The sequence below is a fragment of the Carassius carassius genome, chromosome 28 (assembly GCF_963082965.1).
Source record: "Carassius carassius chromosome 28, fCarCar2.1, whole genome shotgun sequence".
In the NCBI taxonomy this organism is placed as follows: Eukaryota; Metazoa; Chordata; class Actinopteri; order Cypriniformes; family Cyprinidae; genus Carassius; species Carassius carassius.
The window spans coordinates 15,116,667-15,130,129 of NC_081782.1; the positions used below are offsets into that span (position 1 = coordinate 15,116,667).

The following is a 13,463-nucleotide window of genomic DNA, read 5'->3' on the forward strand; positions in this document are numbered from 1 at the left end:
GAATGTAATGGGCCAAGATGTTAAATAAACTTTTGTGGGGCAGAGCACCGTTTCTTCTTATCTGCTGGATCTCAAATCACTCTTAAGTGAATAAAAATGGAATTCTTCTTTATGGTTGTTGTTCTTAACACCGGCAGGCAATAAAAAGTTTAAAACGAGCCGCCATAAGCTATTAAATATTTCATGCAACACTCAGGATGGATGGATTTGGGAACTCAGAGTTCACATTTTATTTGACATGGAATCAGTTTGCCAAAAGGCATGTTTCTACAACACAGAAGAAACAGAAAATGGACTTTCCACTAAAACCTTCAACTAAGTAAAAAAAAAAAAAAAGTAAAAGGCTAGTTAATGTAGATGATGGTGAACAGAAGAAAATCAAAGCTCACAGAAAGTGCCTAATCTGCAGCATCTGCATTCGAATAGCAAAATGTTTAAATGCGTGGTTTTCTTCACACTTCCAATTTTCCAAGGAAGCGGAGATTGAGAATCTTTAGTTGCTCATCCAGCTCCATCCGAACAATGCCGTCTTCACCATCAATACTGAGCAGGACTCCTGTGGCCTCCCGGTCCTCTCCCAGAATCACCTTCACCTGAGAAGCACACATTCACATTGATTCATGTAGGAGAACAATTTTCCAAATTTGTTGTTATTACACAAGTGACGCTGGATTTGGGACGTCTGATTCTGTGGGAGGAGCAGCGGGCTTATATCTAAGTGACATTCTGTCTCGGCTTTTGCACTTGTTCATTTCCTAAGCTCCTCACTGCTCATCCATTATACATTTAAAATGGAGACAATCAAAAATGGCCCTGGTTAATTCTGCAGCATGGACTTGTTTCAAGAGCGATTTCAGGCAAGTATATGCTTCATTGGTTCTTGCACACATAATTCAGAATTTCCCAAGAATTTAAAGGCTTGTATGTGTATATGAAATTAGATCATCTATCAAAAAAGTCACATGCTATATGCTATAACAGTAAATAATTGGTTGCTTTGGTTTACATCTTTAGCATGAAAATATATTAATACTGTAAAAAGAAGGACACTTTAAAGTGTATTATATCTGGACTCCTTGAGCAAAATTAAACATAAGGTGATGGAAAGGTTGCACAGAACTGTCTAAAATGTTAATTATTGCATTCTTTAACATACTTTTTGTTCATTTACAAGCAATACACAGTACATAAAGGCACATATTTAGAAGATTGTAGGTCTGACTAAATATTAATTGACTAAAATGTATCTACAGAAAGCTTGAAATGTCTGCTTTAAAATGAACCTATACAGTAGATTGGAAAAGTAAAAAATTTTCTTTGCCAAAATTGTGAGATGAAGCTCATAATCAAAATAATACAATCATAATTATTTAAGGCCTTAACATACTTAAATCACAATAAAATCAATCACATTTGGTTACACAAGACCAGCAGTACCTTATTGTTTTTGGTTGGTGTAACAGGTTCCAAGTGTTCACTTGAAATACTAACGACCTTCTCCGTGTCTTGCAGGAAAACAGAGCACATCCCCCCCTAAGTGAAAGACAAAATTTCCCATGGATGAATCAGAGTGAAATTGTGATGTCTATACAACAAACTAACAAGGTATGATTCATCATAAAATCGAACAAAGAATGGAACATTATCACAACAGACACAAGCTTAATACATTAACAAAACAAAAATCAGCCCCGGGCATCTCGGCACTACTTCTGCAATATGCAAATCCAAACTACACATGCTTCTGCTTGCAGATCCTTGCTGAAAGTCACAGGACATCTAGATCCATAAAATCAGATGTGCAGCACTCACGGTGACGCTCCGGACGACACCGGTCTGATTGATGACGCCTCCGTCCTGGAATGTGTCTTTCACACGCACCATGATGTCTGTGGTGACCCAGTCACTGGAGGCCTGGTCGATGTTAGATCCGGGGGTGTGAGGGTTGTAGCCTCCTGGAGATGGAGCTCCAGGAGTCATTGGACTGTACCCTACCGGACTGGGACTCGGACTGGCCTGAAGATCACATGAAGCACAATTCAACTCAATACTGTTTGTGCAGCCAGCTATTGTAAAAAAAAAGCTTGATTGCTCCAAGCTTATGCAATTTTACAAGTTTGTTTTAGTGTTTTAACTGAGCCCCAACCTCCCGCTCTCTCTCGTGAGGCCAATAAGGAAGTGACTAAAACTGAATACTAAAATTCATTAACTGTCTGCTTGAGGCTGGCTGCAAAAGGGAGTCAGTCCCATAGACTCCCCATGTTAAAATGGCCAACTTTACAGCAGAAAAAAAAACACGTTTACAGCCTGGTGCAAAAAAAAATATTTTGGTCTATATAGCTAATTTTGAGAACATGACAACTGTGAGGGGGAGAATTTTTTTTATAACTCATCAGTTTAAATTATATTAAGACTTAAATTTCTGCATAATTAAGGGCGTGGACAGGTGGTTTGCCGCTGCTGACAGTGCAGTCGTGCTAAGATGGCGACGGCCTGCTCTGCACACTTTAGGCTTCAAAAACACACTTCAGGAGTCTACGGGTGAGGTCACGGACACTATGTCCATGTTTTTATACAGTCTATGGTTTTAACAGTGGAAAGACATCGAAAATCTGCTTGTAAACATGATCATGTAACATTACATTTATCTCAGGAAAGACAATCAATGTCCACAGATTGTAAGTTAACTAGAAAATTCTAGAGAGGAGTATTTTGTTATATATGCACTATAATACATTAATTATATTCTTAACCTGATTTCTTCATTATTTAAAGAACCTTTAAACAAATCTCTCATGAAGTTATTACATCCACCATTTAGATGTTTAAATGTCAGTTATAATACGGTTTATATTACAGTTAACTACAATTAAACTGAAATGTATTGATTTATTTTTACACAACAAACCTCTGACAAGCATCAAAAAAAGAAAGACAAGATTAAAGTTGGCAACAGCCAGTAGTTTTGGAACAGAGTTTTATGGACAGATGAGAAAGATTAACCTTTATGTAAGTGATGCGAAAGCAAAAGTTTGGAAAAAAAGGGGAACTCCAAATGATCCCAAGCATACAAGCTCATCTGTAAAGCTCGGTGGAGGTGGTGTCATGTCATGGGCATGCATAGCTGTCTCTGGAACAGGCTCTCTCGAATTTAATGATGACGGTAGCTGCAGAATGGATTTGGAAGGGTACAAAACCTTCTTGGCTATCAGTATTCAAGAAAGTACCACCAGACTCATCATAAAGTGCTTCTTATTGGATCAGGACAATGACCCAAAAGCCAGTTCAGTCGAGGAGTTTGTCAGAGCAAAGAAATGTGAAGTCTTGATTGCCCAAATCAATCTCCAGATTTAAATCTGATTGAACATTAATTTCACCAGCTGAAGAGGAGACTAAAGACAGAAACTCCCCAAAACAAGCAACAGCTGGCATTAAAGGCTAGGAAAAGCATTTCAAAGCATAAGACCACTGCTCTGATCGCACGCAAGGGATCTGCAATAAATATTAGCTTTTAATATTTTATGCCTTGAGTGCAACTGTCCCAATACTTATGCTCACATCAAATAGTGGGATGAACTCTAAAAGTGTTGTCCTTTTTATTTGGTAAAACCTGTATGCGCTGAAACTAATAATTTATAGAAGCTAATATTTAAATGTGACATTCTGTAGTTTTGTCTCATATTTAAATCATATTTGCAAATGTCACTCTTTACTCCACAGTAAGCAGTAAAATTTTGTCTTTACTGTTCCAATACTATATATTTATTGGAGGGCACTGTATACATAACTACAAATTTCTAAACTGGAAAACTGGGAAAAAAAAAAAAAAAAAAAATCTGACTCAATATTTGATATGCCTTATGTGTAATTAGAAGGATTGTATACAACTTAGTTTTTATTTGACAGTTGATTATTAAATACATTTGATTAATTAAATTATCAACGTTATTTTCACTAAACAAAAAATCACTACTCTAAGTAGCTGGATTCTTGCTTTTTATTGTTATCAGCGGCCAGAACTGTACCTGGTAGGCCATGGGTGACGGGGTGGGGTGGTAACTGGCGGGCGAGTGAGTGTTTTGGTATCCCACTGGGCTTGGGGCAACTTGGTGGTAACTTTGTGGGCTGGGGCTGGGCTGGTAGGACCCTTGTGGAGAGGGAGCTGTATATGGGGAATACTGGTCTGTGTTGTACCTATGGTGCAAAAACATACTCAGTTTAAGATGTTCTCAAGCCAGAGCAGAATCACTGAGCATCTGATTGAGCCCTCACATGGCAGGAGTCCCAGGAGTCTGAGGGTTGTACTGAGGGTTGACCTGCGGGGAGGGCACTTCTGGGTAGCCAGGAGTCTGAGGATTGGGTGTGCCGCCATAGCCTTGAGGAGATGGAGAGGGTTCGTCGTCATAGGCGTACTCGTAGTCTTCATCAGCCCTGAAAACAGAAGGAAAACGAGATGAAGTTGAGGTATGTGTGATAGTTTGATCGCATGCATGTGCATGTTTGTACTCGCTCTGCTTCTTACCGTGAGGGTGTGTTTGGATTGTTGGGGTCCCAAGCGCCACTCTGACCTGGCGTCCTGCTCCCATCATGCAGAGGAGTCTGAGAGCCATAGTGAGGAGTACGGCTTCCTGTGAGCATTGAAAGACCGGTGTAAAAAAATAAATAAAAAAAATTCCAATGTGTTTCAAGTTTATAAGAATAGATTTAGGCATTTCTTACCATCATGGATTGGTGTCTGGCTACCATACATGGGGGTACGTGAGCCAGTTCCATAAATGGGTGTCTGGGAACCATACATCGGGGTTCGTAAATGGGTGGAAGTCCTTCCTTGTCTTTCTTTGCCACCACTGATTTAAAGAGAGCAAAATGATTGAGGGGTTAAAAAGAGAAAAATAACAATAACAAACCTAACCTAGTGGATAAATGTTTAAGCAGCAAATCAACACAGAGTGATTAATTGTAATATTTCACAATATTACGGTTTTACTTTATCTTTGATCAAATAAATGCAGCCTTGTTGAACTTAAGAGACTTCTCCTTTAATCTCTGAGGTGTGTAATATGCAAATATGCTCCAGGATCAACTATCCCTGTGCTTTTCATAGAGCTGCTACAGTTGGGCTGTCCTATTCGTCATAGTTTACTGCACCAGTGAAATAAAAAAATAACATGTCAGACGAACACAATCCCATCTACAGTCTCACAAAGAACTTTTCCCACACAGGACCAGCCACTTTTATTTAAATTTTCTGTGTGGGGAAGATATGTTAAACGAAGCTGAGTGTACTGACCTTTACTGGCAGCAAGAAGTAATGTCATAAAATTAGCCAAAAATATGGAATAAACAAATGTGGAAGCAGCAGAGAAAGTCTAAATGTTGGTGCACTATAACATACACAGTTGTAAGACGCTGTCGGTCCACAGAGATGGTCTGGCAGGTTGAGTGGAGCTCTACCCTAGCGGTTGATTCTGTGGCATCCTTCACCACCCCAATGTAGCCTGTGGAAATGTAGGAGGTGTTACAAAACCTGTGGCTTACAAGAATACAAGACAAAGTGAACATATGGTCTCAAAGTATTTGGACACTGATGCCACATGTTATAAAATGCAATGAAAACTATACAAAACACTAAACCAAAGCCAAATGTTTTTCACAAAAGGTCACTCCAATATAATTTAGTTTACCTTTGTACGGTCCCTGGGATATACGGACAGTCTGCCCAATCAGATCATTGTCTCGTCGGCCACGGCCCCGACCCATGCCACCACCTCCACCTCCACCCCTTTGCTGCTGACCTGAAAAGAAGAAAAAAAAAAAAAAAGGATCTAAATCAAAATATAAGTAGTCTTTATATCATTGATCAAATGACAACCGGACAGACCAATAGTGAAGATATCGGCAGACAAACACACAAGTGTTTAAATGGATAATTACATCCTTTTGCAAGGTTTGAACCTTTTGATACAAGCCCAGATTTTCAACCACTGTGTTACAAAACCCTGTGAGTTAGATGAAATTGCTTACCACCTCCACCAGGGTGCATCGGGCTGCTGATGCGTGGACTCATAGGTGCAAAGCCTCCCACTGTAAAGTTGGTCACGTCTCTGGGCTTTGGGGGGAAAAAATAAATCGGGATCATTTTACAACAGGGAAGTTTGGAAACGTTGGAAAAGATTTGTCCACAGATGTAGCAGAACAGACCTACCTTTGAGCCGCCCGCCAGAACGAGGTGGCGTGCTTTACAGACAAACATGCCTCCGTTTTCAACCAGCTTCTTGCAGTGAAGAAAAGCAAAGCCTCTGAAGATATGGCGAATTTCCCCTTCACGGCCCTGACGGATCACATAAAGGAGAATATTAACTTCCTCCAATGCTGATCTTTCAAACTTTTATTACGTCTCTGGTAGTTACCGAATGAGGTCCATCAATGACTTTTACAATATCCTTCACATGGATGTTGTTTTGCTCCGAGTCGAGAGCGACAGCAAAGCGGTTGTCCTTCCGTCTATTCACCGCCTGGTGCCGTGCAGTCAAAACTTTCCCGTGCATGTTCAGAACCTAAAAATGAATCAGTGTGAAAGAGTTCTTATCTTTTCAAGCATACAGAAGGGGTTAAAAATAGCAATACATTCCTAAATATATTTGAATACTTGTATAAAAATACATGTTAAAAAAATTATAGGTTGACGTCATATTTTGTCAGCTCAAGTCAGGGATGGAAATGAACTTTTTTGTCCACCGGCCGGGTGAAACAGTATGCTATTTTTATTTACCCGCCACGGTGGCTGGTAGGTGAAGCGAGTTTACCCGCCACAACACAAAATCACCCGCATTTGGCTGGTACTAATTTCCATCCCTGGCTCAAGTGCAAACATGAACCACCACTCAACCCTATGTGTGATTCATGATGATATCGCAATCCTGTTCCTGCTGATGTGACAATGTTATTGAAATGCAAGCCTAGGGGCTATAATTGCATGACTACAACACAGCCCTAGGGTTTTGTCAAGATAGTCACAGTGTGAAAAGTGTGCTATTGCTGTGAAGAAACATATCCAGTAAATGTGCACTACCGAGTTTAGTTTACATTACACTTGAACTTGCTTTCTCTTGAACTTTTACCTGGAAGGTCTCTCTTTCCAGCCTGACTATGACACCTACAGTTTGGGGGTCTAATTGTACCAGCTCTCCCCACTCATGCTGGCCTCCTGCATCCACACCTGAGGCAGTCTCGGAGCACAGCTGCAGGTCCCGGGGCAAGACCTTCAACTGGAACAAAAACACACATCATATAAGACAGAGAAAACAACATTGACTGCTGTACATTACATGCTTCTCAGAAAAATTATACACCTTACTAGTGAAACCTACCTCATGCATAGTGAGATCAGAGAACAGAATGACAAAGTTTTCCTCCACACGGACTATAAGGCCTGTGTCACCTTCAAAACGCCCTGCGATGACCTTCACATGGTCGCCCATACGGAAATACTTCTTCAACTCATGAGCTGGAAACTCAAGAGGGTCCTAAACAAAAACAAAGGCAAGACAGTAAGGCAATTATCATGGTGTAAGAACAGGATTTTCTGGATATTTGAACTCACAAAACTTTTGTATTCCATTTAGTGGCACAGAATTGACACAGAAACACGTGAGGATTTATTCACCTTGAGATCTTCATGCTTGGGCATGATAGTGATCTTGTTGCCATCGACACTCAGGATTTTACCCTGAAGGTTGATCAACTCTCCCTCACATACTTCCACATTATCTCCTGCCTGGAGATTGTGCTCACGTTCCTTACCTGTATGAATAAAACCTTTGTGATTAACTTTGCAAAAATGCATGCATGGAAGGATTTCGCAATACATTGGTAAAAAACAAACAAACAAAAAAGGTTTTACTGTCTGCATGTATTTACCTGTTGTCTCTGTGACTACTTCAAGGTCAATCCCCTCTGGCTGGTCCTCAAACTTCTCCAGCTCTGACAGAGTGGGTTTGACCCCATCTGTGATCTATGCAAAAAGAGACATGATAAACCAATAAGGAACAATTAGACAGATACATAGAACCATAATAACTGTGAGGGATCTTACCACGGCTGACATAGCAAAGCTTTTAAACAGGAAGCCTTTGCGGCTATATCGGTTGCCTTCAAATATCATGAAGTCTCCATCATGGCTGACCTCACCACCAAGAGACCTGTAGAGCAGAGCATGTGTTAGTGTGAATGACATATTTCAAAAGGTTTTGATTATGAGCAACTCCAAATCAGAGCGCTCCTTTACCTGATCTTTTCAGCATCAAAAAGCCTCTGAGCCGGCCTCTTAAACTTCTTTCTCTTCGCAAACCAGTCTTTCTGTACAATAAAAGACAAAGCCGGGGTCACACCACTAAAAGGCCACATAGCATATTTACACTACTGTCCAGGTTTAGGGTCAGTAATGTTTTAAAAGCAGCTTCTTATGATCACAAAAGCCACGTTTATCCTATTAAAGGTAAAATCAGTACATACTGTGAAATTTTTTAACTTAAAATCACTTTCGCATTACTCCTGTCTGATTAGTATGTTTTTTTGTGGAAACCGTAAAACATTTTTTCAGGATTTTTTAAGGAATAATCAATTGAATTCATCCTTGCGGAATAAAAAGTATTTTTTCTTTCAAAAAAAAAGAAAAAATGACTCCAAACTTCTGAACAGTAGCGTAAATATATTATGATTATATATGATCGTGATGATGTAACCTACCATACTCATCCTCGCTTTAATGCGATCTAAATCAATACGAGGAATCATTTTCAGTGAGATCGTATTTTGGCTCGGTTCAACATAGTCCACCTGAACAAGGCAAATAAATACATGCATCAAATATTTTCATGCCACAGATGTAGAGCTGTATGAATGACAAATTGAATAACGTAACTAAAATATCTAGCACCCTATTTGGGAGACGTTTCCTTTATTACTATATAGCCAAGTATTCAGAAGTACCCACCTGGGCAATGTCATCTTTATAAAGGCCTCTCTTAAGACGAACCCAAGACTTGGGTTTCAGGTTAGTCACTTCCTTAACCACCTTTAACACATCTGTCATCTCTTTAATGGGCACCATCTGCTGGTTCCAGAAGCCCATACGCAGGTTTCCAACACCCTCAATGGCAGACTTGACATGGGTCTGCTTGTACGCCTCCACATAGATGTAGCCTTTGACGTGCTCAGGAGCCACCACTGATTTGATCTGAAGCGGCTGTGGAGAGAAACACAACATATTAGTCTCTCTCTTGGCCTACAATTTGCTAAAGAAAAACAAATGCAACTTGAGACAATTGCTTTCAGGAGAACTTAATGTGAGGCACACAAAATACAATTTACACAGTTCTGTGCCTTACATAATAAGGATTTCAATGATGCGAGTCAAAAGAACTGGCAACATTTCAAGTATTAACCAACCAGGGCGCTGACGCTAGCTGTAATCCGAACAAACTGACATCAAGACAAAGGGAAGTGGAAAACCTACTGTGTCAGTGCACTGATAAGCAATGAATTTCCGCATCAAGGCAATGGCAGTCGCTCTCTCCTCTCCAATCTACAGAGAAACAAAAGAATTAAACCCTGCACAAACAGTGGCCTCATCACAACACCTATATAACTAATGTTAGATAGTACTAACCTTACACTTAACAGTCCACAAATTAGGATCCCTGCAAGAGACAAATCTCTTAACACAAGCCCAGTGATCTTTTCAGAAATACTTAATTTAGTATGTTTAATCAACAATAAAAACATTTATATATTTTTTCCATACTTGACACCAGGAAGCAACTGTTGCTGGGTGATGTCATCAGAAAGATCCTCAGATCCGCCATAGAAACTGAAGTAAACAGCAGAACAGGAATATTTCAAGAGGTAAACGAGCCAAAACAGAATTCCTTTCATTTCAACATGCTTGTGCTGAATTGAGACACTTCGTAAAAGTAGCATACACTTAAGAGTACATGTGAACTCTGTTGACTTACTGCTCGCCACCTGAGGACTTGGCATATTTCCTCATGTAATACTCCCCCAGAGCTTCCTCACGTGAATCCCTAAAGAGAAAAGATGATATTTAACATGACTTCCATACTTCAGATTCAGTCATGTGAAAGTGTGAGCAGTGTAGCTGTCTCACCTCCAGAGATTCTGCAACCTCCTTGATCCGGAGTGATCCTCGTCCAAAACTACATGGTCAATGTTGGACACTAACAGATGAAAACAGAATGAACAATTATGTTACAAAAACTGTATGCTGTGACTGGAAAAAAAAAAACTCAAAAATTGCCAGTAGCTACGTTTACACGCAGCATAATGATCTGTTAATAATTTGACTAATGACTGATCGCTCAAGCTGAGTGATCTGGAGGTGCAGATCTTAATGCATTAAATAGAAGAACTGTAATCTAAACCTTTGATTCTTTGTAAACCATTATTTCACATTATTTTTAGATGTGATGTGCAATTAAATGTAATAAAATATTGTTCAAATGTTTGAGGTCCGTAAGATTTTTTTTTTTTAAGTTCTTGAAAGAAGTCTCATGCTCACCAAGGCTGCATTCATTCGATCAAAAATACAGTAAAAACAAGAATATTATGAAACATTACTACAACTTATAATTTTCTATTTATATATTTCACAATGCAATTTATTTCTGTAATGCAAAGCTGATTTGGTAGCGTGCATTCTGAATGTGCAGCCAGACGGTCTAAAAGCAGTGCATGTAAACACAGCTACTGAACACACCATGAAGATTTATGCACATACCTTCAGCCTCTTCTGCTCAAATCCAGAGTTGAGGGAGGAAGGGAGGAACATGAGCCATAAAACAAAGTCATGTGCACACAGCATTTTCAGGCAAGGGCAAAGACAGGACAAGGTAAACAGAAATAAAAAGGGAAATTACCGATGATGGACAGGCTTACACATGTGGTATATATTAAAGATAAAAACTACATGATAATGATGTTATGTCACTGTTAACTGATGCAATACAATACGCACACTTGAATACTACCAAGAACAAGGAATTGGGTTTTCTGTTCAAAGGAGCATTTTCAGGCAAATGACCATATTTGATTCCCTTTCAGAAATCAGTCAGCCCCCCCCCCTTTAAAGTCCCCTGTTCAAAAGATGGTGGATTTTAAAATTATGGCCTATATTAACTTTGACCTTACTCAACATATTTTGATGACACAAAGAAATGTATTGCTAAAAATGAATTTGCCATCCATGCTCCTCGTTTAGAAATGTAAGCAAATTAAACATTCGCCAAACAACTTTAAACATCACAAACAAATGTTAGAGGGGTGCAGACCATGGGTATGGATTTTAACGAATGAGAAATAATGATTTGAGAATCAGTTCAATTAGACAGAAAAGTAAACAGAGCAGAGAAATCTGGAGTTGGTTTACCGTTAACTGAAGGAGGCATGCATAAGAAATAAAAAAAATCAATGAGCGCATCAACTTGCATCATTTTATACAACATATTGAACATAGTCTGTTGTTGTCGGTATTTCATTTCAAATGCCTCCATTTCATAAAGTGATAAATATGATATAACGCATATAGGCCTAAACACATGCTGGTCACATAATATCAAAAGAAATCTTAACTTGCCAGAGTTTAAAGTATGCATACAGGGAACACCATTGCATATAATACAAACATTAAATATCTAATAAGATATCGTTTAAAATGTAACAAACAAAACATTCACAATTCATTTAAAAGAATAATTTCTTACCTTTTTCTAAGATGTCTTCAGCACCATCTTCCCATGGATCTTCATCTTCATACTCATCATCAACATCTAGTCAAAGATGGAATAAAATACACAATATTATAGCTTTTCAAATGACATCTACGCAAAATATGTCGCTTAATCTAAGAAATAGGTTGGTACGGGATTTTCTAACCGGCTTCATCCAAGATGAAGCCCCCATGCCGAGGTTTTTTCCTGGGCCGGTCATCATCCTCTTCTTCCTCTTCGTCATACTCCTCCTCGTCCTCCAAATCTTCTCCCTCCTCCTCCTCAGCCTTGTCACTGCCAGCTACACTCCCCTGTCCCTCCTCATCCTTACAGAAACGTGTGGAGTTTTTTTATTAACCATTTCATAAAAAACAAAATACAGCATGGTTTTATCTACCATAAAAGCAATAGCTTTCGACTATTTTCCGACACGTTGGAGGATGATCTGGCTGTCTCACCTCGTTCTCCTCAGCCTCCTCAGCTTCGCTGCTCCTCTCGCTCTGATTATCAGAGAAGTCGCTGTCATCGCTGTCAGACATCTCTTTGTTTTCTTCTAATGTTATGTGTTATCCAGACGACAACACTACTGTACAAACCACATCAAATACATGTAAAGAAAAAAAATGCAAAGAATAGTAAACAGTTACAAACAGATGCAAGATTCGTCCATGAACATAGCGGTTTACATGTTATTAGACTGAAAACAGCTTATTTGACTAAATATAAAAAGACACGGCGAATGATGCGTGTCATAACCCAATTTGATTAAACAGGACATTGTATTTTTTTTTACTTGGGTATGAATAATACGACTTACGAGTTTAAAACTACAGGTAAACATCAACAGTTAATCTAGTGTGTTCCTGTTGTCTTGGGATTTAAAGTTTAGTGTTTAGGGTTATGTGCTGTGGCTAATGATGCTAAATCCAGTCGACAAGGAATTAGCACACGAGCTAGCTAACACACATCTTATCACACACATACTGTAACTCGTGGCTTAATGACCTCGGTCACATCTTAGTTTACTACGAAAATACCATGCCGTTAAGTATGTCTTAAACTTACCATTAAAGAGCGTGTAAAAAGACTTGGTAGCTTTAAACAGCTGTCTGGTTTTGCTTCAATCAGGCAGCGAATGCCAATGTTGTTTTCTTTCCTTAAACTTCCGTGAGCGATCAGAAGAGCGAGAGCTGCAGAGCGCCATGTAGTGCTTTGGAGGACAACTGTGTTGTTCCACGCAAAGGTGTGTTGTCCAAGTAACTTCTTCTTCTTCTTCTTTCAATATTTTTTGACGGTTGGCAACTAACTTTAATAGGGCATTACCGCCACCTGCTGGACTGGGGTGAGGTACTGGATTCTAACCTTTCCAATTAAAAAAAAAAAATTCTTAAAAAAAAATCCTAAATTCTTTTAATTAGTCCTGTATTCCTTAGGAAACTAAATATATATTTAAAACATATTTTACCTGAGCTTCTTTGTAGGATTTCTTCTAAGTTTAATCTTTGCTCTACAGACTCTGGACATTCACATAATTCACAATTGCCATCATCATGTTTCTTTATTATTACCAAAGTTTTATTTAATCTTGTGTGTCCATGCCTCATTCTTGATAACACATCCTCCTCCTCCTTGCTTCTGTTCATATTTCTACCCTTTCCCACTTTATTCTGGATATTA

General features: G+C 39.1%; 1 protein-coding gene across 1 annotated transcript; it reads right to left on the bottom strand.

Annotated features, from left to right (window-relative positions):
• Nucleotides 1–206: 206 nt before the first annotated feature.
• On the bottom strand, nt 207–12,994 carry LOC132108057 (transcription elongation factor SPT5-like). Its single transcript, XM_059514527.1, has 31 exons — nt 12,852–12,994; nt 12,245–12,369; nt 11,953–12,112; nt 11,781–11,846; nt 11,447–11,452; nt 10,799–10,810; nt 10,169–10,238; nt 10,017–10,085; nt 9,806–9,871; nt 9,671–9,701; nt 9,518–9,586; nt 8,996–9,247; nt 8,749–8,838; nt 8,288–8,358; nt 8,096–8,201; nt 7,921–8,014; nt 7,667–7,803; nt 7,371–7,526; nt 7,122–7,268; nt 6,411–6,557; nt 6,206–6,331; nt 6,025–6,109; nt 5,685–5,795; nt 5,396–5,498; nt 4,720–4,847; nt 4,523–4,628; nt 4,273–4,431; nt 4,026–4,194; nt 1,813–2,016; nt 1,438–1,533; nt 207–593 (listed from the first exon to the last, which is right to left on the bottom strand). Exons 2-31 carry the CDS (start codon nt 12,323–12,325, stop codon nt 453–455), a joined length of 3,258 nt encoding a protein of 1,085 aa, XP_059370510.1. The 5' UTR covers nt 12,326–12,369; nt 12,852–12,994; the 3' UTR covers nt 207–452.
• Between the last annotated feature and the right edge of the window lie 469 nt (nt 12,995–13,463).

Excerpts from the sequence above, each read along its gene's own strand:
- LOC132108057 (XM_059514527.1), bottom strand. The coding sequence starts at position 12,325 with ATGTCTGACAGCGATGACAGCGACTTCTCTGATAATCAGAGCGAGAGG. Across the intron at positions 9,248-9,517 it reads CTTATCAGTGCACTGACACA|CCGCTTCAGATCAAATCAGT; the intron begins GTAGGTTTTCCA and ends TTCTCTCCACAG. Across the intron at positions 8,202-8,287 it reads TTTGATGCTGAAAAGATCAG|GTCTCTTGGTGGTGAGGTCA; the intron begins GTAAAGGAGCGC and ends TCTGCTCTACAG.